The 20,577-nt window shown below is 46.7% G+C and overlaps 1 protein-coding gene across 2 annotated transcripts in view; it reads right to left on the reverse strand.

Moving 5' to 3' along the window:
- The window catches only part of LOC119396636 (glucose-6-phosphate 1-dehydrogenase), a 35,116-nt gene that overhangs the window by 12,947 nt on the left and 1,592 nt on the right, over window positions 1-20,577 (reverse strand). Inside the window, exon 1 of one of the 2 annotated variants that reach the window (XM_037663923.2) lies at window positions 11,327-11,362. The exons of the other annotated variant lie outside the window; for it this stretch is intronic. Coding sequence (XP_037519851.1) covers window positions 11,327-11,347 — 21 coding nt within the window. The 5' untranslated portion in view covers window positions 11,348-11,362. Of the gene's footprint in view, window positions 1-11,326; window positions 11,363-20,577 lie in introns of those variants that run through there. 2 annotated transcript variants of the gene reach the window in all.

A 20,577-nucleotide genomic window follows, 5' to 3' on the forward strand; every position in this document is an offset into this window, starting at 1 on the left:
TTACTGGCTTAACCAGCATGGTCACCAAACCTGTTGCGTTGCGCAAGGCTTCAGGATTATAGAGCGAGTTTATCGAACGCGCTCCACAGAGAGGTTGGAGTGAACTATGTGGCATTTACATCGCAAGCGCGCAACTGACCCCGTTTCGACGGTGCTTACTGCATGTGAGCGACGAAAAGTGATCGCTGTATGGAAAGCTGAGAGCTCGCAGGACGTGCGTCACAACGTGAACATGCGAGGGTGTCAAACCAGTGCGTTTAGTTTGATCAAACACGTAAACAGTGAAAACACGCTTGTAGTACGCGGGTCTTTCCGAATGTGAAATAACTCTCGTTGAGTAACTTGAGTTGATCCCAACCCAACCACGCCCAGCCTTTTTCATAAACAGATGCAACCTTTAGCTAATCTGCATCAAAGGAGCTTGACAAACTTACTCGTGCACTGAGTACACCACGCGCAGGTATACGCATACAACGTTACGCAAAGACACGCTGGTGCACGTTTGACGCAGGGGTGTTTTTCCGGAAGGTGAGGTGTTCAACCACCCTTTATAACACGGATCCGCCCTATATTAGAGTACGCTTCGTGTGTGTGGAATCCATACAAAGTGTGTGACGTGAATAAAATTGAATCTGTCCAAAGGAAATCTGTTCGCTTCATTTTTCATCGCTATGACCATGATTTTTCGCCCTCATCTGCAATGAAATCTTTGAAGTTATCTCCATTGTGCGCTAGGCGTGATATTGACTCTTTGAAACTTTTGCACTCTTATGTTCATTCATCATGCCGGCTATCTAATGATAATTACATCGTGTATGCTAATGCTCTTACAACTAGACGTGGTCACAATCTTAACATAAGGCCATTCTTCGCACGTACTAATATGTTCAAATACAAGTTTTTTTCCGAAAATTATTGTCTACTGGAACGATCTACCCGGTTCTGTTCGTGAAATGAATATGTCAGATTTTTTGGAGGCACTTGAATGACTGTTGTCCTTTTTTCTTCTTCTTCTTCTTCTTTTCATTTATGTACCCGGTTGTGCGCAAGAGGTGGCGATATTTGTTCTGAAGAAGAACTTGTTGTGCTGTTACTGTTATTCTTTCCTATTGTATGTACCCCACTCCTGCAATAGCCCTGCATTGGGCTGCAGTATTTGAAAATAAATAAATAAATAAATAAATAAATAAATAAATAAATAAATAAATAAATAAATAAATAAATAAATAAATGTATCTTCGTGCTTGCGTCTGTATGTGTGCGTGTATATACGCACATGTATAATTGAAAAATTTAGAGAGCGTTGACCCCCCCCCCCTCCCCTTCGGCCAAGCCAACAGTTTGACGGTTTTATTGCATACGTACGAATCGTGCAGGCAGTCGCGCCTACAAAATGCCTTGGCCATTAGTGAAGGAACCTTTAACAAACTAAACAGAACATTCTTCAGCTTGCTCCGTTGCGCAGACAGAATTTGAAGATGCTTCGTCTGTCTATTTAAATCCAATATAAACATTTATATTTATATTACTCTACAAGCTCTCGTAGACCCCTTACGCGGAATTTCTGTCGTTCATAAATTTGATAATATATGAACGATATAAACAATCGAGCGATGATAATTAAAGTCTTGTGCCCACAAACTTTCTCGAGACAACGGATGGGCGTATATGAAATCGCGCTTTTGTGAACTACTTCGGCAAGTTTTCCGTTAATTTATTATACGAACGAAAAAAATATATATAATTCAGATGTTTGTAGTCCATCGCTATGGCTAGTACCGCATTTATCCCTTATGAAATGAATTCGCAACACTTTGTAGATCATAAAGAGTTCAAATACACTTGCTGTGTCTTTTTTCTTTCCCTTTTTTATTATTATTCGTGTGTTTACATAAAGGTACTATTAATCGTTGGTCAACAGATAAGTTCTTTGAATTAGGGATAAAGGCTGTCTTATTAACTGACGATAAATTTTAGCGATTATGGTGTTGCTACTATATGCTAGGTACGTGCACGAGTTAACGGTATCGAGGGAACGAAACGCATAAACGTTCATGTGCGCTTACGTATACGCTCATAAATGCTCAGAACCGTCCATTCAGATGCACGTTGAGGAACTCCAAACAAGTCGAAAATTATTCTAGATATTCTCATTGTATATATGGCGTGCATATCATATTCAGGTCGTCGTTCCGCGGCAAGAAAAAACCCGAGGATTTAATTCTTTATATTTCATTGGTTTACGCTGCCTTTCACAGTGCTGCACGGTTCAAGCGGTACAAAGCACTCTCTTTTCCATTTGCCGCTTTCTTCAACCCTTTTAACCCGGCGACAGATTGCATTCCAGTCTCCACTTCGTTTTATCTGCGTTTCTTATTGTTTACGTTGTAGTTTGCTGCATCGTTCTTACGCGAGAAGGCGGTCGCGTTGGAGAAAGAAAACAAGAAGTCCAGCCGCGGCAGCGTAGTTTGCATTATCGAACTGGGCCAACGGCGGAGTCTCGAGAAGGGCGTGCGAACGCGAGATCCGGTAACTCGCCACGTGAAGGATCGAATTTGTTTCTTTTTCTTGCTCGTTTCGCATCCACACATTCATGTGGCAATAGTCATGATGGAGCGGACGCGCATTTCGTCTTTTGGATCGATGGAGGTCGCAGACGTGCGAATGCCCACCCCTCTCCCCCACGTCCGCACTAAACTTACTGGCTGTCGCTGTAAGAACTTTCGTGTCGGATGTCTTCATGCGCACCAGATGGCATAGGCGTGCGCAGGGTTCCCCAACAGGGGGGGGGGGGGGGAGGCGAAGGTTCGTCGCAGCGCCCCCCCGGCCCCCCTCCTACTAAGTCAATGTACGAGGCAGATTTTGCGCCCCCCCCCTCTTAGGTGATTAGGGGGGTCAATTTATGGGGCAGATTTTGCGCCCCCCCCCTCTTAGGTGACTAGGGGGGCGGCCGCCCCCCCCCCCCCCCCCCCTGTGCGCACTCCTATGCCAGCTGGTCAGAATTGGTACGCAGTCATAGGCGTGCGCAGGATTCCCCATTAGGAGGAAGGGGGGAGCAAAGTTTCATTGTAACCCCCCCCCCCCCTCTTCTGCTCGAGTCCAAAAGACAACATGCCTCACTTCATATGGGTGAAAAAGTTAAAATGAGGAGAGCGATGAAGTGCTTCCCACAATGGCCTGCCTTTGGTCCCTGGCTTTCCAGGATCAAAGATGGGAAGTAAACAGCTCTTGGAATGCAACATCAGGTGCTTTCGGCGGCCATTGTCGCACGCCCATGTACAGAGGCATATAGCGTATAGTATAGCGTCGGGCATATATAGCGTATAGTATTTTCCTTGAAGGTGTCAATGACAAAGGCAATTCCCCTCCGGCCCTTCCCCTTTCATGAAAAGGGAAATGAAGTTTATTCACTCACTCATTCGTATACAAGTCGCAACAACTTTTCACGAGGGTACACTTGTGTGAATTTCGTGAAAGCATATGTGTCTTATATAAGACACGCTTTGTTTGCCTTCGCTCGGTTAACTTTTTCCCGCATACTTATTCCTAGCTATCGTTGTTTGTTCTCGTTCGTTTCCTTCTTTCTTCGCCTCTGTTCAATGTCGAGGACGCAGCAGACATGCGTGCATGCCTGTGTACATACATCCGTGTGTTCGCGGAAGTGGCTGACAGCTGTTATCGCCAATTTATTATGGACATCACGCAGTCTAGTCGTCGCCCGGATGGCCTTTTCTTTCTTTCTTTCTTTCTTTCTTTCTTTCTTTCTTTCTTCTTTCTTTCTTTCTTTCTTTCTTTCTTTCTTTCTTTCTTTCTTTCTTTCTCTCTTCTTCTTTCCTTCTTCTATTTCTTTCTTTCTTTCCTTCTTTATTTATTTATTTATTTATTATTATTTATTTATTTATTTCTTCCTTTCTTTCTTTCTTTCTTTCCTTCTTTCAAGTTCGTTCGTATTCGTTCGTTTGTTCACTCCGCGGCTGGCGGGGTTCCTGCTCGCGTCGAGAGCTTAAAAAAAAAGCGGAACCACGAGTTGTATGCATAAACTGAGCTAAAAAAAATAAACGCACGTCGGTTTCACAAGAAAGGGCTACAAGATAACACGGATAGCCCGACCGCTGTATATGAAATAACAAAAGTAAATTGCGTGCTATTTTACGTTCCGTAACCACCATAGGCGTGCGCAGGGTTCCTCTTCAGGGGGTGGGGGGCGAAGGTTCGTCGCAGCGCCCCCCCCCTCCCAATTATATCAATGTATGGCGCTGACATTGCGCCTCCCCCCCCCCCGTATCGCAGCGCCCCCCTCCGCATTATGTCAATGTGTGGGCCTGACATTGCCCCCCCCCCTTCTTAGGTGAATAGGGGGGCGGCAGCCCCCCCCCTGCTCCCCCCCCCCCCCCCCCTGTGCGCACGCCTATGGAAACCACGACCTCATAATGAAGCAACCGTATAGCGGGGGTATCCCAAGAACTGTCACCCCCCTTTCACCACCCCACCGGGGGGGTCCTTTAAAGCTTTTCCTGCTATGAACGTAATGCAACCGCGAATGTTGTTCAAAGATTTTCTAATAATATTAAAGCACAAATGTTAGTCGTCCATCGCATGCATATTTGCCCTCGTTGTGTGGTCCTGTGATTTCACCTGTCCTGCCATCCATACCGGCGCAAATGAACAGAGCCGTCACCGCCCCCCCTCCCCTCCTTTTTTTCTCACTAAAAACGAAGGACGATAAATGGAGTGCAAAAAACATGCGCCGAGTCTGTTACATTTGTATGTGCGTATATTTGTCTGTTTTTAAGGCACCTTTCATCCCACCCTTTCTTTCTTCTTCCTTAACTTTTTTTTTCTGCTTATTTGCTTCATCTGTGCATGAAAGTTCTAAAGGCAGGTCGTATACCCTCTCCAGTTATTCAAGATAATCTCTCTCTCTTCTCACTCTTTCTCTCTCTCTCACTGCATTCTGCTGTAAACACCACATACACAGGTCAGGTTATGTACTACCGTTCTTACGGTCCTCCACATCACAAAGTCTGTCCTATTATACGTTCCAGATTCGCAGGGAGTAGTGTGACCACGAGCGTATAGCCAGAAATTTATTTCGGTAGGGGCTCAAGCACACTTCGTCTGTTCGTGCGCGCATTTGTATGTGTGCACGCGTATATACGCATGCAAAATGAAAAAATCCGTCTTTTTTCACGATGCCACGGCGCATGCGCCTTTCCCCTAGCGGAAAAGTCGCGAAACGTGTCTTCATCTCGGAGGCTTTGTACCGAGATGAGAAGAGTAAAATGACCTCCCCCACCCCCTCCGGCTTTGCCAGTGAGTTTGACGTGTTTGTTCGCAACGCAAACGTGTTATTTGGGCCAGTCTGCGCGTCTCGCACACAACATCTGGCGAGCCAGTAAGTCTTGAAATATAGACTCACAATTAGTGAGTATAGCGATGCATTGATCACAAACATCATCACTCGTACGGTGCACCCTCTGGAAATCTCTTTCTTCGGGTGATTGCAGAGACATCAGCGCGGGCTACTTAGTGAGCGTAAACAACAACAACATTAAGCCTGACGACGACCACAAGTCGTCCGGTTTTATCACCGATCGGACGATTGCGCGTCACGACACCGCAGCGCTCCGTGTCCCCGGCTGAGCGCACTTATATAATTGGCTCCGAACGGTTTCATTACGTCACACAGTTATCCGAAGTCCTTGTCGTGCTGCCCGTGTGTGGCGATGTCAGCGTAGTCTTTTGGACAACGCTAAGAATGCGGCATTTACCATCAAGACAGTATCAACAGTGAGAACTGCCGACGCTGCGAACTTGAGCGAAGTTAAGAGCGGGCAAGTATAGGACTTCGAAGCAATATCGGAAGACGCCATTATAGTTTAATTAGGTTTATAGACCCTGGTTTCATTATGTGTGGAGGCCGGCGCTGTTAAAGTTTAATTATGTAACTGGACCAAATCTTAACGCCGAAATCCCTGTGAGGCGCTCCGCGTATTTGTAGTGTATATGTGCGTTTTCGCGGCCACGCGAACGTTTCCTCTGGCATAAGCAAAGCGCGCTCATCGTGTTCCCCGTACTCTCGTAATACATTCGAGTGATAATGTACGTTGTACAATACGTAGTGAATGTTCATTCTGCTTCTCTGTATAATATTGTCACGTGGTATAATGACGGTGAAGAAGGCGGCAATCACTCTTTTGGGCGAACCTGCCCAGAAAACTAACTCGAAGTACAAGCAATTCTCACGCTGTCGGTAATATCATCGTCGACGGAAGAAGTCATCTTTTATACATGAACTTTCGAAAATTTCTGCGTTGTCGCCGGGGCTCGCGTTCGTGTCGTGCGCGCAGTCTTACTGGAATGATCTAAAACAATCGAGAAGTTTCGCAAGCATTGGCGCGGCCTATGCCGAACGGTGGTTACAGTTTTGGGGGCGAAACCCAATCACATCGCAATAACGAGATAAACGCGAGTGCCAATATGAATGCATTGCAAATTCTGCCGCGGCATACCGGATTTATATATAAAGGCAAGACGTGCGCGCGCTTACAAGTCGTCTTTTCGCTACTACAAAATTTAATTACTAAGTTCTAAAATGGTCAGCGTCCATCAAAAGCGCGAGATGCGACGACGATGAGTCAACGAATACATGGTGTGTAAAACAATATATACGCATGTACACAATGACCAACACTCGCATTCCTCACACAAGCATGCCGCCTGTCGAGATCTGGCAGTATCCGCGAAAAACGCCACTTATTCCGAAAGATTGCGATCGCGTGTGCGAGGCGGCGCCGTTGCGTCGGTGAAAACGAGGCGATGTCGAGATATGCGCTGAGAAAGTATGCATGCGCAGAAAACGAGCGCTCACGTCTTAAGACAAAGAAAAAAAAAAGATCACCTGCATGTTTGAGCCACTCCAACGGGTGTGTGAATATGTATTATACGTCGGCGATCGTGACAATCTTTTGTTTAGTTGCTGAAATAGCGCTACATACGGGGCGAGGGGAGGGGGGTAATTTCTATATATGACCGTCAGCGCGTTCGTTGATCTCGCAACAAATCGTACAACTCATTACACGTGTCACAAATGAGCTTCTGGCACGGAATAAATCCTTGAACCGGTTCTCATCGCTGGTCTGCGATCGGCGCCTTAATCCCAGTAAGTGTAACTAAAAGGAGGAGGGTGGTGTGGCAATTCGATTATGATGCATTATCTGCGCGTTATACATTTCACAACACGCACACGCACGCGCAGGAAGAAAGAGAAATTGCGACAACTTTTGAACTCACCAAATGCAGGACTGTGTATATGTATATATATTCTTTTTCTAGCTTAAATTTTACTATATCCTAACAAACGAGTGAAAGGGGTAGCCGTCGCCAAGAAATGGCGACAACTCCTTCATTTAATTTTTTATTTCATTAAGGACAAAAAAGTATCAACGTCGTTTCTTTTAAACGTATACAAAAAACAACACGGTCACGGGCGCATCCAGAGGGGGTGGGGTTCGGATATGCTGCAGTGATCCCTCCCCCCTTAATTTTTGAATGTGCAAGCTGAGTGTGGGTGTTGACGCCTCATATTATAGTCAGCTTAAAGTATCAAACTTCTGACCCCTTCTCTCACCCCCACCCCTTCCCCCTCAGAAATATTCTGTATCTGCACAATTGCGCATGCACGATGCTCAGCGAAGCACCGCGCTGCCGCCATCGCGAGCACGTATATTTTTGCTGTCAATGCATATCGTGCACTTGCATGTATACACACGCGCTTTTGTGTCGCTCATATTATCGGTCACGAAGGAGCACGCGCGTAAATAATTAACGGTCGTGAGCTTCACTGCGGCGTCCTCGGCCCATTTCTCGAAAGCCTCAGTTCTCGCCAGTCCTCCGGTCAGTTGTGAAGTGCACTGGGAACTGAATATAACGAACGGTATAGCGCGTATATAGGCCATATAGTCGGTCCTTGATCATACGCGATATATATACGAAGTTGTGCTGCACAAAACTTGATAGTTGCGCTGCACAGTTGTATAACTGGATGCACACAAAGAAGCTCGCCTCTCTTGCGCTTCAGCTAATCCCTCCATAATTGTTCCACGGAGTCGGGCTCAATGGCGACTGTTAATCGAGATGCATGGTGGTTTTTGCAGTGGTCAGATACGTACGCTGCGTGGTTGATAAAGAATTAAAGAAAATGAAAGACGGGCTTCATGGACTTACTTGGTCAAGTTAGCAAAACTTTTTACAGCATAGCTGTTCTAGCCGATGTTTGCCGTGTGTCGTATATAGATAGAAAGTTATCATCATTGTGAACCGGCACGCGCTCAATGACCGCCAAAGCATTCTGTACAGGTGGACGTGGTTATAACAAGAGGAGCTGGAACTTGCCAACCAGCTCTGCTGTGACCCAGCCTTGCGTGAATTAGTGCAAACTGCGCTAATTTTAGTTTAGTATAATTAAGGATACCAGACCCACCAAACCACAAGTCATCGGCTTCAAAGCAGGTGACTTGTACACCGGCCAGATAGGAAAATTCGCGTGCGTTCAACACTGATGTCACGTGTTTCACTTGATAGTGCATCTCAGTGTACAAAATCGCGCTTGCTATTCGGCCGGCCAGTCACGATATGCGCGATTTTCCATGCGGACGACGACATCCAAATATCGGTGGCTTGGCGTTGTTTCCTGCAGGTTGGTCAGACGTTGTGAAGTGAATGGTAAAGCGTATACGCCTCCGATTCGTGTGATACTGATGTTTGGATACCCATTACCGCCGGGAACTCACCACGTTTTTCGAATGTAAGAGGGGTATCCACCTGGCGATCGGTGGTTTGTGGTATACACTTGTCTTGAGAAGCATGGTCTGTATACGTTTTGCAACTCTTGCGGGAGCACGGCTCAGGGTCATATATATGGTGGCCTGTCCTTTCCGTTATCTTCCATTTTGCACCTTCCGCCTCCCTTCATCCGACGCTGCGCCGTGTTTCCTTATGGGTTGAAGAAATTAGCGCGTCTTTCCTGTAACCTCAAATCGCAGTATAGTCTTGCAAATATTGGCGGCACACTTGCTCCTCCCAAGCGCGCCACCTATCAAACGCGATGACATTCTATCTTGCCAGCAACGCATTATGCGTTATTCAAATTACTTTGACCCGCACATTTCTGACTCGGTATCATGGTGGAACTCTGGGAGGAGCCGAAGCATCTCTCTCCTAAATACGAAATGTACTCCTCGCGGGCAGGCGTGCGCAGGGCTCCCATTCAGGGGGGGGGGGGCGAAGGCTCATCGAAGCCCCCCCCCCCCTATTAAGTCAATGTATGGGGCAGACTTTGCGCCCCCCCCCCCCCTCTTAGGTGACAAGGAAGGGGGAGCGCCTCTCTGTCCCCTCCCCCCTTTTTCACGCCTGTGCTCGCGGGAATAAAATGTCAGTTGCACTCGCTTGTGGGGCAATATCTCGCGTTTTAGTCCATCTATTTTAACGTTTAGGGTTCTGCATCGCATCCAGAACGCTCCATATTGAGTAGCGTTCGATGTCACCAAGGGCGTAAGAGTGCATGCGAGATGATAATGTTCTAAACCCTAGAGTTTGTGCTGACCCCATGCAGATCAATACGATAAGGGATAGCTGTTTCAATTCATTTAACTCCCTCAAATAATCACACGGGGTTGTTGCCGTGGAAACACGTAGGTACAAGTACACTGAATACGGATATCGCTTCGCCAGAGCGCGTCACAAGACCGTGGATATGGACCGCACGAGGCCAGGAACACCAAGCGGGAAGAGATAATCCGAACAAAATCGTTCGTGTATGTGTTCCACGTGCTCTGTGCACCTCTCGTCTCAGTGTTCGCGCTAATTTTTCCTGGCCGATAGCATATGCAGCTGAACCTTACACAGGTATGCGGACACTTGTTTCTGTTTTCCCGTTGGTATACAATTAAATAGAAGTATGCCCCCCCCCCCCTGCATTTATTATTTTTTTTTTCTTGCATGCCCGGTTTTCTGCAGCGGCGGCTGTCCGGTTCATGGACTGGGTGCGCTTTAGGCCACACGCTCGCTGCTCGCTCACCTGTAGCACTGCTGTTACCCCGGTTTCGGATCGCCGAGAAGTGACCTCGAAGCTACAGAAGGGCGGGTCCCTTAATGAGGCCTCTCAAAAGGCTACCCCTCCCCCATAACATTCTCGCCTACGTGCCGCGTCTAAATTGCCGCTTCTGTTTGGTTATCCTACATACTCCGCTCTCATTGGTATCCGTTTGTAACCGTAGCTTCTTTTTCTGTTCGACCCTGGAACCTTCTTTCCCATTCCTAAGTCCTTTCGTGAATTTCGCTGATATCACTGGCCTCAAACCTGCTTTTCTGTTGCGGATCTGCAGAAGGCTTTAGAGAGAAACAAACAAAAGAAACAAGAAGATTCCTATTTGCGTTTTAACCTAAATAATTTAATGGCAGCCCCGTCATGTCACGACGAAATATGACGTTGAAATTGACAGCGTTGCGCCGGAAAGACGAGGGCTGGACATGGACAACGAAAGTACTGAATACAAGGTCAAAAGCTGTCGCGTCCGAAATGCCCGCTCATGACCTCAGTGACGTCGAGTACCGGTATCGGTGGAAGCGGCACCTTTTGTTTGAGCCAGTCATCACGCCGCGCGCCGTTTTAGAGCGTGGTCTGCTCAGGATCACGTTCTATCTTTAGCACACTCTCGGGTGGATAAGCACTAATAATAATTGCAGGGGTTTCACGTCCCAAAACCGCGATATCATTATGAGGGACGCCGTAGTGGTGGGCTTCGGAAATTTCTACCGCATGGGGTTATTTAACGTGCACCTAAATCTAAATACAGGGGCTTCTAAGCATTTCGTCTCCACCGAAACACGGCCGCCGAAGCCGGGATCCGATCCCGTGACCTTCGGGTCAGCAGTTAGGCACGATAACCACTAGACCACCGCGACGCCAGCGGATGAGCAGACATCGTAGCATGAACTGTATACACATCAAGCGATGCACGCGTATTGAAACAGTTCGTATATTTCGAAATTGATCTGCTTGTCACATAAGCACCCGTGTGCTCAAACCACGACCTCCTTTGTGGCTCAAACGTGCGAGAATGCATGGCCAGAGGCACAGGCGCATCGGTTAAGAGCATGCAGTATGTTCAAGATAAACGACTGGTACCTTATCGCTGACCTATCGGAGCGAGCGAAGAGCTAAGCCGCGACAACAAACAAAACGACACTGCCGTAGCCTCTCGGTAGTCGCGCATGTTACAAGAACAGCGCACGTAAAAACAGCGCCGCGGAGCGCAGGTCTTACCTGTCCTGTGGACTTCACCATACTCTTTTTTGTTTGGCCCGGGGGCGCGCGCACCTGTGCTTTTTTTCTTTTCGGCGGAGGAGACAGCGAATTCCCGAGGAGCGTGTTTAGAGGGGCTCCGTAGAAGTCACACGACAAGTGAGCCTCTGGTAGGGACCGACGCCGAGGTTCGTTTTCTCACTCGTCTGACTTTTTGCCTTCTCCTTTCCTGCTAGGATGTTTGTGGTGGTGGTGCTGGTGGTGGTGCGATTGGGCGGCGGAAGGCTCGGCCGTGAACAACACACAGCGTGTAGTGTCTACGCACGTACACTCACGCACGCACGCAAGCTCGTACGCACCCCGCTTCGCGCGCGAAAAAACGAGGGAAGGAGGGAGGTGGAGAGTTCTTCGTGGACAGTGGCGCGAACGCTTTGGAGGAAAACCGGAGTACGCGCGTCTTCTTTTTCTGGGGAGAGGGGCGCGCGCACTTCCAGAGAGACGAAAAGGAAATTTCGGTCGGGACCCAAGGCCCTGGCTGGCGGCCACTACAAGTGAACGGAAACAACGCATATTGGGTCAGAGAACCAGGAGCGTAGCAATTGTGTGTGTGTGGGGGGGGGGGGAGTCGAAGCGCCCCCCCCCCCCCCAATCTTCTCCACCTGGCTAGGCCAGGGCATAGGAAAGCCCAGCATAATAAACATTTGCGGCACGTCAGAAAGCTTGAGCTTACAGTGCCTTTTGAAACAAAAAGCTGCCTTCATTTTGGTGCTTCGTTTCTGCTCTTTGGAAAAGCTTCAGATTTCTGAGTTGCTTTTACGGAGCGCGTGACGTTTGAAAGATAAATCTGAAGGAGGTGTGCATGAAAAAGTGGTTTGTTTAGGGTAACTGGCAAAGGGGTGTAACCCCCACCCTGTCCACAATGAACACAAGCGGGGGGGGGGGGGGGGTGGCTAGAAAGAAACCCCCTGGTACACCCTCCCACCTTCCCTCGTGATTTACGCCAGTGTTCGAAGAGAGCAAGTTGGCGCAGCCCATCCTGCGAAGTCGAACGGCACTTACACATGAACGAAAAGTCTATAGTTGATTCCGTCTCTGGAATCCACACTTTTTTTATACGCAAAAAAGTGTTTTTTTTTTCTTTAAGTACTACCGATTTCACTGCGGATACTGGCGACTAATGGGGAACGAACGAACGAAAGAAAAAGAAAGAAAGAAAGAAAGAAAGAAAGAAAGAAAGAAAGAAAGAAAGAAAGAAAGAAAGACTCGGCTCGTGGCCTTCAATTTCAGGGTTCCCTCTCCCCCCGGCTGGAATATCCCGCAAAGAAATAACCCCAATTATCTCTGTCCACGTCACCATACTAAATGTGGCGAGATTGTCATTGTCTCGGCACCACGTACTACACGAGTCGTCTCTTCCTCGGCTGCGGCCCCTCTAAACTACCACGTCAGAACTCGTTTTCTGCGCAATTGTACGCGATGCCGCGGCACTGAATGCACCATTGTTTCGCGGTGCAAGGCCTATACTGCCGTCGCCGACGGTGGAGGACAATCCTTTTTTTTTTCATTTTGTTTACTTTCGCTAGCAGCTCAGTTTGCGTCGCTGCATGCTGAAAAAAAAAAGTGGGTCATGTGAGAAAACGACCGGACGTTTTGTCACCGCTTTTCTCGCTCACGGAGGCGTGGTCGTTTAGCTATATATCCATTTGTGGTCGATGTCTCGAAACGCTTCGGTGGGTGGGCACGTTTTAAGAGCGCCTGAGGGACGAATTAGTCCGCGCGCAGGAACAAGGAGAAAGGTTAATGCGGACAAGTTGGTTTAAACTGTTTCCTCTCCGCTAATGGCGAGTGATTATATATAACGCTTTAGTGAAGTCAAAGCACGGCACTTGCACATGCCGCTTTCCTCGTATGCAGGAAGCTGCGCTTTATTGTTCTGTGTAGCTGTCGAGACAACGCTAAACAATGCGTACACGCATACACTTACGCATAGTATAAATAGTCGTGTGCATGAAAAAGTGGTTTGCTTATAGGGTAACTGACAAAGCGCACAACCGGAATTTTATTTCTGGGAGGCCCGATCACTTCTATGTTCGTGGGTGTGTTTGTATGTGGAGGGTGGCAGGGGCGTATGAACCATCCCTGTGCAGTACATTCACAAGTTGTGAATTACATTGGCCGATTATGCATTAGATTCACAGACATTTTTATGACATATATACAACAGCAGGAGCGAAAAATAGGCCCTCCTCCCGCTTTATACATGGATGAAATTGCACGAATGAAATTCCGAGGACGAATACTTCATTCGTGCATGTATTCGAGGCTCATTGTATACACGAGCCGTGCTCTCTCCTCCACTTCATTAATTTATTATACTTTGGAGTTAGTTAGTTAGTTAGTTAGTTAGTTAGTTAGTTAGTTAGTTAGTTAGTTAGTTAGTTAGTTAGTTAGTTAGTTAGTTAGTTAGTTAGTTAGTTATATAAGATAGATAGATAGATAGATAGATAGATAGATAGATAGATAGATAGATAGATAGATAGATAGATAGATAGATAGATAGATAGATAGATAGATAGATAGATAGATAGATAGATAGATAGATAGATAGATAGATAGATAGATAGATAGATAGATAGATAGATAGATAGATAGATAGATAGATAGATAGATAGATAGATAGGCTTAAATTCAGATGCAGATAAAACTTAAGAAGGCAGGAGAGGCCCCGCCCAGATGGATGAAGCGTGACCGGGGATACTACAGAAATAGTCCCGCTGATGAGCCAGAAGGCAGAGTGACCGGCGGTCTGGCTCATGACGTTAGTATGAATTGCGCGCCCATTGGTGCAAGTTCATATTCATCCGCCGTTGAGGAATAAATGCCGCTGCCATTTGAAGTTTTCATTGCGGGCGAAGCGCAAGAAATGTAGACGGAAAAGAGGAGAACGACACAAGTTTTATCCGGCTATCGTAACTCTTCTCTGACTCTCCTGCCTTCTTTCGTGTCATACACCTTTTATGTATTAATCGATGTACGCGTTATCGCTTTTCTAGCATGCATACACTCTCACTGTGCTTCTGAGCTCGTTGCCTGCGCAATTTTTGACGGAGACTAAGCACCTCCCAATCTAGTTTGTGTGCTCACTGGTTGCCTTGCGTCCCGTTCCAGGAGTCCTTGCGGTCGACTGCACTGTGTATCACGTTAAGACCGTCACGCCTGTGATTCTCAAAAGGAACACCTAGATATATTTAAAAACAAAGTATAATGATATTTCCCTTCTGCGCACTTTCGACTAGCGCAATATCTTTTTTTTTTGCTTTTCTGTCGTTCTTGTCTCAGGCCTCGTTTTATTATTTTTTTCTTACTGCTTAGATTTGTGTCTTTTCTTTTTCCTCCCTATTCGTCACCACTGCAGCCAGTTCGCTATTTCTGTTCACTATGGAGCAGAAGAGACGCCGCTGGACCGAAAAGTCGCGTCCGGTGCGGAAACTGGGTGCGGTTATGACACTGCAATGGCTTTGTGCATGTGGTCAGCCGCCTTAGGCTTGCGCACAAAAGAGGGGGGGGGGGGGGGGCAGGCGGTTATGCCTGATGAACAAGTACGCTGGTGAAAGTATAGCAGTTGCGAGTGCGATGCGAACGTTTTCTGTGACGAAAGCAAGGTGACGATGATAGCGTGACTGCGATAACGTGACGAGCAAATTATGTTTTATTCTGAAAAAAAAAAAAAAAAACAGCTCTTTCCGTCTACAAGCTACAATTCTCATTATGGGGCCGCCCTATGATATGAAAAGAACGACCGCTGTTTATGATGAGCGCGTTCGTTCATTGCATTCCATACGGAGAAGTATAAAGGGGGTGAGGCGGGGTGGGAGGGTGGGGAGAGGTCTTAGGCATCACTCTTTGTTGCTTCTAGCAGTGCATAACAAGAAAAATCCTGTCAGCTTGCTGACTCCCTGTGATTGCTAACTTCTGCTATATTCAATTATATAAACGATCAAAAAATGTGCTCAAAGGATAGAAAGGGATACTACGCCGACAGTACGGCTGTACCGTTGTTCAAAGGAAGTTCATTTAATTTGAATATTAGGATTTGGGATTGTTAACGACCAGGAGAGCTTATTCCGTTGTGGTTCGCGTATACGGGTGGAGCGTGCGCGCGCTTACATGCTAATGCATTTAATATATCTGGGCAATCTACTATCACCTCAGAAGTACTCCATCACTGAAATAACTGCCTCGCTGCTAATGCTTGCTCGTACACACAGAAGAACACATTTAAAAAAGAGATACGACGACTGGTCTTTGTTGCTTCGTTTTTGTTATAGCGTTCCATCGTATGTGTCTAATTTTGGACGCACACGTACACACACAATCACCGATAGTTCGAAAGGAAAGACTCATGCGTGAACCATCAGTCATCCGGCCACGACGTCAAAGAGAAACCGCCATTGCAATGCATAAACTCCTATCTGCTACTCCATCAAGCGTCTCAACCCACGAACGCATCATTACCGCGCGACGTGTTCCGTATATACGGCGGCAAGGTACGGGCAAAAAACAAAGAAAAAAAAACGCAGCTATGACGAAATGTTCGTATGATGCGGTTTGCTTGGACACGTGGGCTTCCTCTTGTATTAATTCAAAAGAGCAGCGTGTCGGCTTTTGCTCTATGCTATAGACACTAACGCAGTAACTTCGACGAACGGTTCATGCTGCATTGGACACCCCAGAACAATCATATACCCACGTCACGTCACTTGCTTCAAAATGTGTACTACCCATACATGCAGTGATTCTGATGACGTACGCTTTTTTTTGTTCAATGAAAAATGTGCACCTTTATACGCACCGTAAAGATTATTCCAGCTAGATAAAGGTACCTGGTTCGTCCCCATGATTAGGCACCAGTATAATATTAAAAACGCGAGGGGGTCCAGAATCGAAGACAGGACTCGAATATTATCGTCTTCTTCCTCTATCTACGAGCGCCTGTTCTTTTAATACGATCCTTTTTTAAATAAAAAATAGGGAATAACCTCATAAACAACGTAAACAGTGCCCTGGCTTCAAGATCGCTGATAGTCGAGAAGCAGCGTGCTGCTCAGTGCATCCATCCAAAGACATCGAACCCTGCTTGACATGAGCATACGCATTCAGCGCGTCCTCCGTGCAGTGCGGGACCCAAAAGAACATTTTCGACAGCGAAACTGCGGTCTTTGCGAGCTACACAAATTTGGCAAGAACGGTGGAGGTGACACAGGGCAGTGCATGGTCCGGATAGCGCTGAACAGTGCTACGAGTACATCTATAGTGGTGTAAAGGCAAAGAAACGCTGCTCGCATTGCGTTTCTATGGCAACGCATATACACAGAAATGTTGGTCGTTAAAAGATGAAGAAAGACGTCTTTTGGCCGTCCTCTTTTCATGGCATTGCTAGCTGGAGCAATCGAAAAGGTCGTATGCTCGGAAATCGAACTCGTTTGACACAAAATTCGCCTGTACAGCTCCTGATTCATTCATGATACACACACAGCCGCATGTAATACACGAGGCACCAACCCCCTTGCACGGGTCATTTACGCGAGCGGTCAGCGTATATTATACGGAAGAAGGAAGCACCGTGGAGAACGCACGCACGAACATACGTATACGTATGTATACACGGCAGTGCTCGTGTAGACCCCGCCCAGCCGAGAACTCAGCCAAGGCCAAACATCACCCGACCGTCCAGGAACGAGCATACATAGAGAAACGCACGCGCGTGTATCCTCAGCTTGCCCTTTCGGGCACGGTCGCTTGCGGGTACGATTTGGTTGTGCCGGTAAATCCGTGCAACGTATATACGGTTAATGAAGTGGTTTTCAGGCAGTAAGCATCGCATCGCGAGGGTCCATTCAGACTGAATGGGGTCTTTCTGCCGTGAAGAAGACCGATTGCATCCTGCTGTAACAAGACAGACGATGTATCTTACCAGATTGTGGACAGGACAAATGGGGTTATTTTTCTGATGTGGACGCAAGGACAAGGTGATGTCATTACAGTACTACAGATGGGCTTTATGTTTGGACAAGACAGGCGAAGTGTTCCCGTTGTGGACATAAGGGCAAATGAGGTCTACTACGAGCAGGACACGAATCCAGCCCCTGCAGTGGTATAGCAAGGGGAAGTTAGTTCTACATATTGTATGTGCACATATAGGCGCAAGCATACAACGCACACACGAAAATACATAAAGGGGAGGGGAATCGAACCCCCACCTGCCGTAAGAAGTTTCTGGCTACGTCACTGAACTGCTGTACGGGACGGCTAGGTGGAGGTCTTACTTGAATAAGGTGATTTGCAAGTTTAGTAATTATGTTGTGTGCAGAATGACAGCTGTCGTCCTTTGTGGTCAACTTTTTGTCCTCGCTATTGGTTTGTGGATCTCGGAGGTTCGGTTCCGGGTGGCGGGGCAATCTCATTCTGGCCCTCCGGTACAACCAATAGTATTAAGGACGGATACAGGATTTTTCCGAAGCGGGTGTCAGCTTATGGAATGTCTCATACCTAAATCTAAGTATGGGGTGCCAATAACCACACTGCGCATGCGTATACTGAAACTTCGTGCCCGTTGCGCGCTATAAAGAGTACGATATATAGTGTCGAAACTAATTACGAATTTTTTAGTGAGGCAACTCTTTTTGGATCCCGATTATCAACGTTGGTTTGTATATGACAGGTATCAGCGCTACACTTTCTGGAATAATCGACCTCTTGCACGAGTGATATTCGTGGATTGTAAATCTAGCCTGAATCATTAAATAGATCGAGCGTATGGTCCACGCTCGCGACTCTTTATATGACGTAACAGATGAGTGCGACAAATGACATTTTGCTTTCACGGTTTCCCCAACTTCCTCAAGGCTGCACGGTATAGAATAGATGCACTCCCTTCTTGCCTTCTTCGTGTTCTTCCTTTTTTCTGGCTCGTCTCGTAGTTTATGGGGGGGTCCGCGTTGTCCGCTTAGCGTATAACAAACCATTCCAGTGACCGTATACGTCTGCGAAGCACGACCACTGCAGTTGCTGTATACCGAACGGTCGACACGGCCCGTACCACCCGTACACGAAGAATTGGCAATCAATGAAAGGCGTTGCCCAGCTGCCCAGATCTGGCGTCGATACGCGCATTTATTTCCCGCCGATTCCGCAACGGCGGTAGGCGGTCTGCAGACTGCGTGCCGCTTCCTCGCAGGAGTTGGCGGCAGTTCCGAGTCATTCGCAAGACCGCATCGGCAATTAGCCGTGCTTGAATCTACAGAATCAAATAGACAAAAAAGGGGTGGTTTTGGCTGCTACGTCGAACGGTGGGAAGGGACGCCTCGACACATGCCCTTTTAAGAAACAGCGACAAAGATAAAAGAAAGGAAACAACCGACACGACTCAGTGAACCTGCGTCTCAAGAAACATGCAGTTTTCTTCTCTTTTTTTTTTTTTTGTCCTATCACTGTAAAGAACTTCTGGATTTCCAGATAGCAAAGTATAAAATGCGTATATAAGCCCTAATATTTGTAACTCCTCGCGGCGTAACAAACGTTGAAATTTATTTCTATATATATGTGGCTACTAATGTATAGCAGCTGCAGAGAAAAACTGTCAAAAATTCGCGAGCTCCTGTTTTGCCTCGATATGCTGCTGCTCACCGACCTCTTATTTACCAGCTCCACGTGTATAAATGTCGAGGATAAACCAGCATTCTTGCTGTAGTATAAGGATCCTGGTGTACGTGAATAGGCCATACATGCATGGTGTACCGCATTCCAGCAGTGGGGTGCTCGTACAAGGGTTTCATATGCACATATATATACTGACTAATATCCCTGTATACTGTATGATAGTCGACAGCTTGCAGCATATATGACAGTTTACTAAGTGCATAACTGACTCTTATTATACTCTCATCCGTATTCACAAACCAAAACTCATACGCATGTGACTTAATGAAGTTATCCTTAAAGATAAGGTAAAACAATGAATCGGTTTATATTGATATATTGTACTTTGAAAACACCAATGTTGTTGATTTCACCATCGTAGGCTTATTAATAGAGGAGAAAGTCAAGATCAAAGTTTCATCCTTAAATTTCGCGCCGAAACCTCCACTCGTAACGTCATGGATTTCAAAGTGAAGTTTTCGTATTTTGGCGACTGGCCCAACGAAATTCATTGAAACTTGGTATATTAAGTCTCTTACACCCCCCTCCCCCTTCCCCCCAGAGGACAATGTACATAATCTTTACCGATTAAGAACTACGCAGGCCCTAGTAAACGCCATCAAAATCTGTGACGTCACGGCGATTGGTGCCGGAATGTCGCGGCGCCACCCGCATTTTCTTTTTGCGCGTTTTCTCGCTTACCAAGCGTCTTCTTACGGTATAAGAGTGGTGATTTTGGTGTTGTGAGACAGTAATTTACAAATACGAGAAAAATTGTTTTTTTCTCTTTAGTGTCCCTTTAACCTTGAATCGGCCCATAACGTGCTTCAAGAACCGCGCGCTTATCGTGAAACTGGCGGTCTTGCACTTCGCGGAGTTTGTTGGCAATGTTCAGAGTAGTGACGAAGCGTTATGTGGTATACAGGTTTCACATTCATGTCACCGCCCCGCCTTTGTTATATATCCGAGCTAATTGTTTATATATATATATATATATATATATATATATATATATATATATATATATATATATATATATAACTCTAAAGATATACTTTCTGCTGTGTGTGCGGAAAGTGTCCTGCGAACCACTCGCTCAGTTGGAAATGTTTCAATGTTTCCAAATTTGAGCGCGTTCGTGGGTCGGCTTGTGAACAGTTGACTGGTGCCAGACAGCTAGCAGTGTTCAATCGTTTTTCTTTTTTTCTTTTTGCCGCGGCCGGAAACGGCCACGCGGTAGCATTTACATACGGCGGTAATGATGATTATTTTTTTACGTTATTTACTGCGCGTGCTTGTTCTTGTTGAGCAGCCTAAGTCTAGATATGGCAGGAAGTGACCGGATGCTGTTTGGTAGCCAAAAGCGCGCCTCGCAGGGGCGCGCAGAACAAACGCAATCGCTTGCGTAACACCGGAATATACTCGAGACAGCCTTGAACGGTAGCAAATAACTTGCACACCGTGCCGTTCTTGCTAAAGCTACAAGGGGCTTTAGCTCAAATAACGCAGCATGTTGGCGTGCGGGTCACCGAGCGTCGGCGCTGCCATACTGCGTCGGAACTTGTGTCACCCAC

Source organism: Rhipicephalus sanguineus, chromosome 6 (genome assembly GCF_013339695.2).
Source record: "Rhipicephalus sanguineus isolate Rsan-2018 chromosome 6, BIME_Rsan_1.4, whole genome shotgun sequence".
Lineage (NCBI taxonomy): Eukaryota > Metazoa > Arthropoda > Arachnida > Ixodida > Ixodidae > Rhipicephalus > Rhipicephalus sanguineus.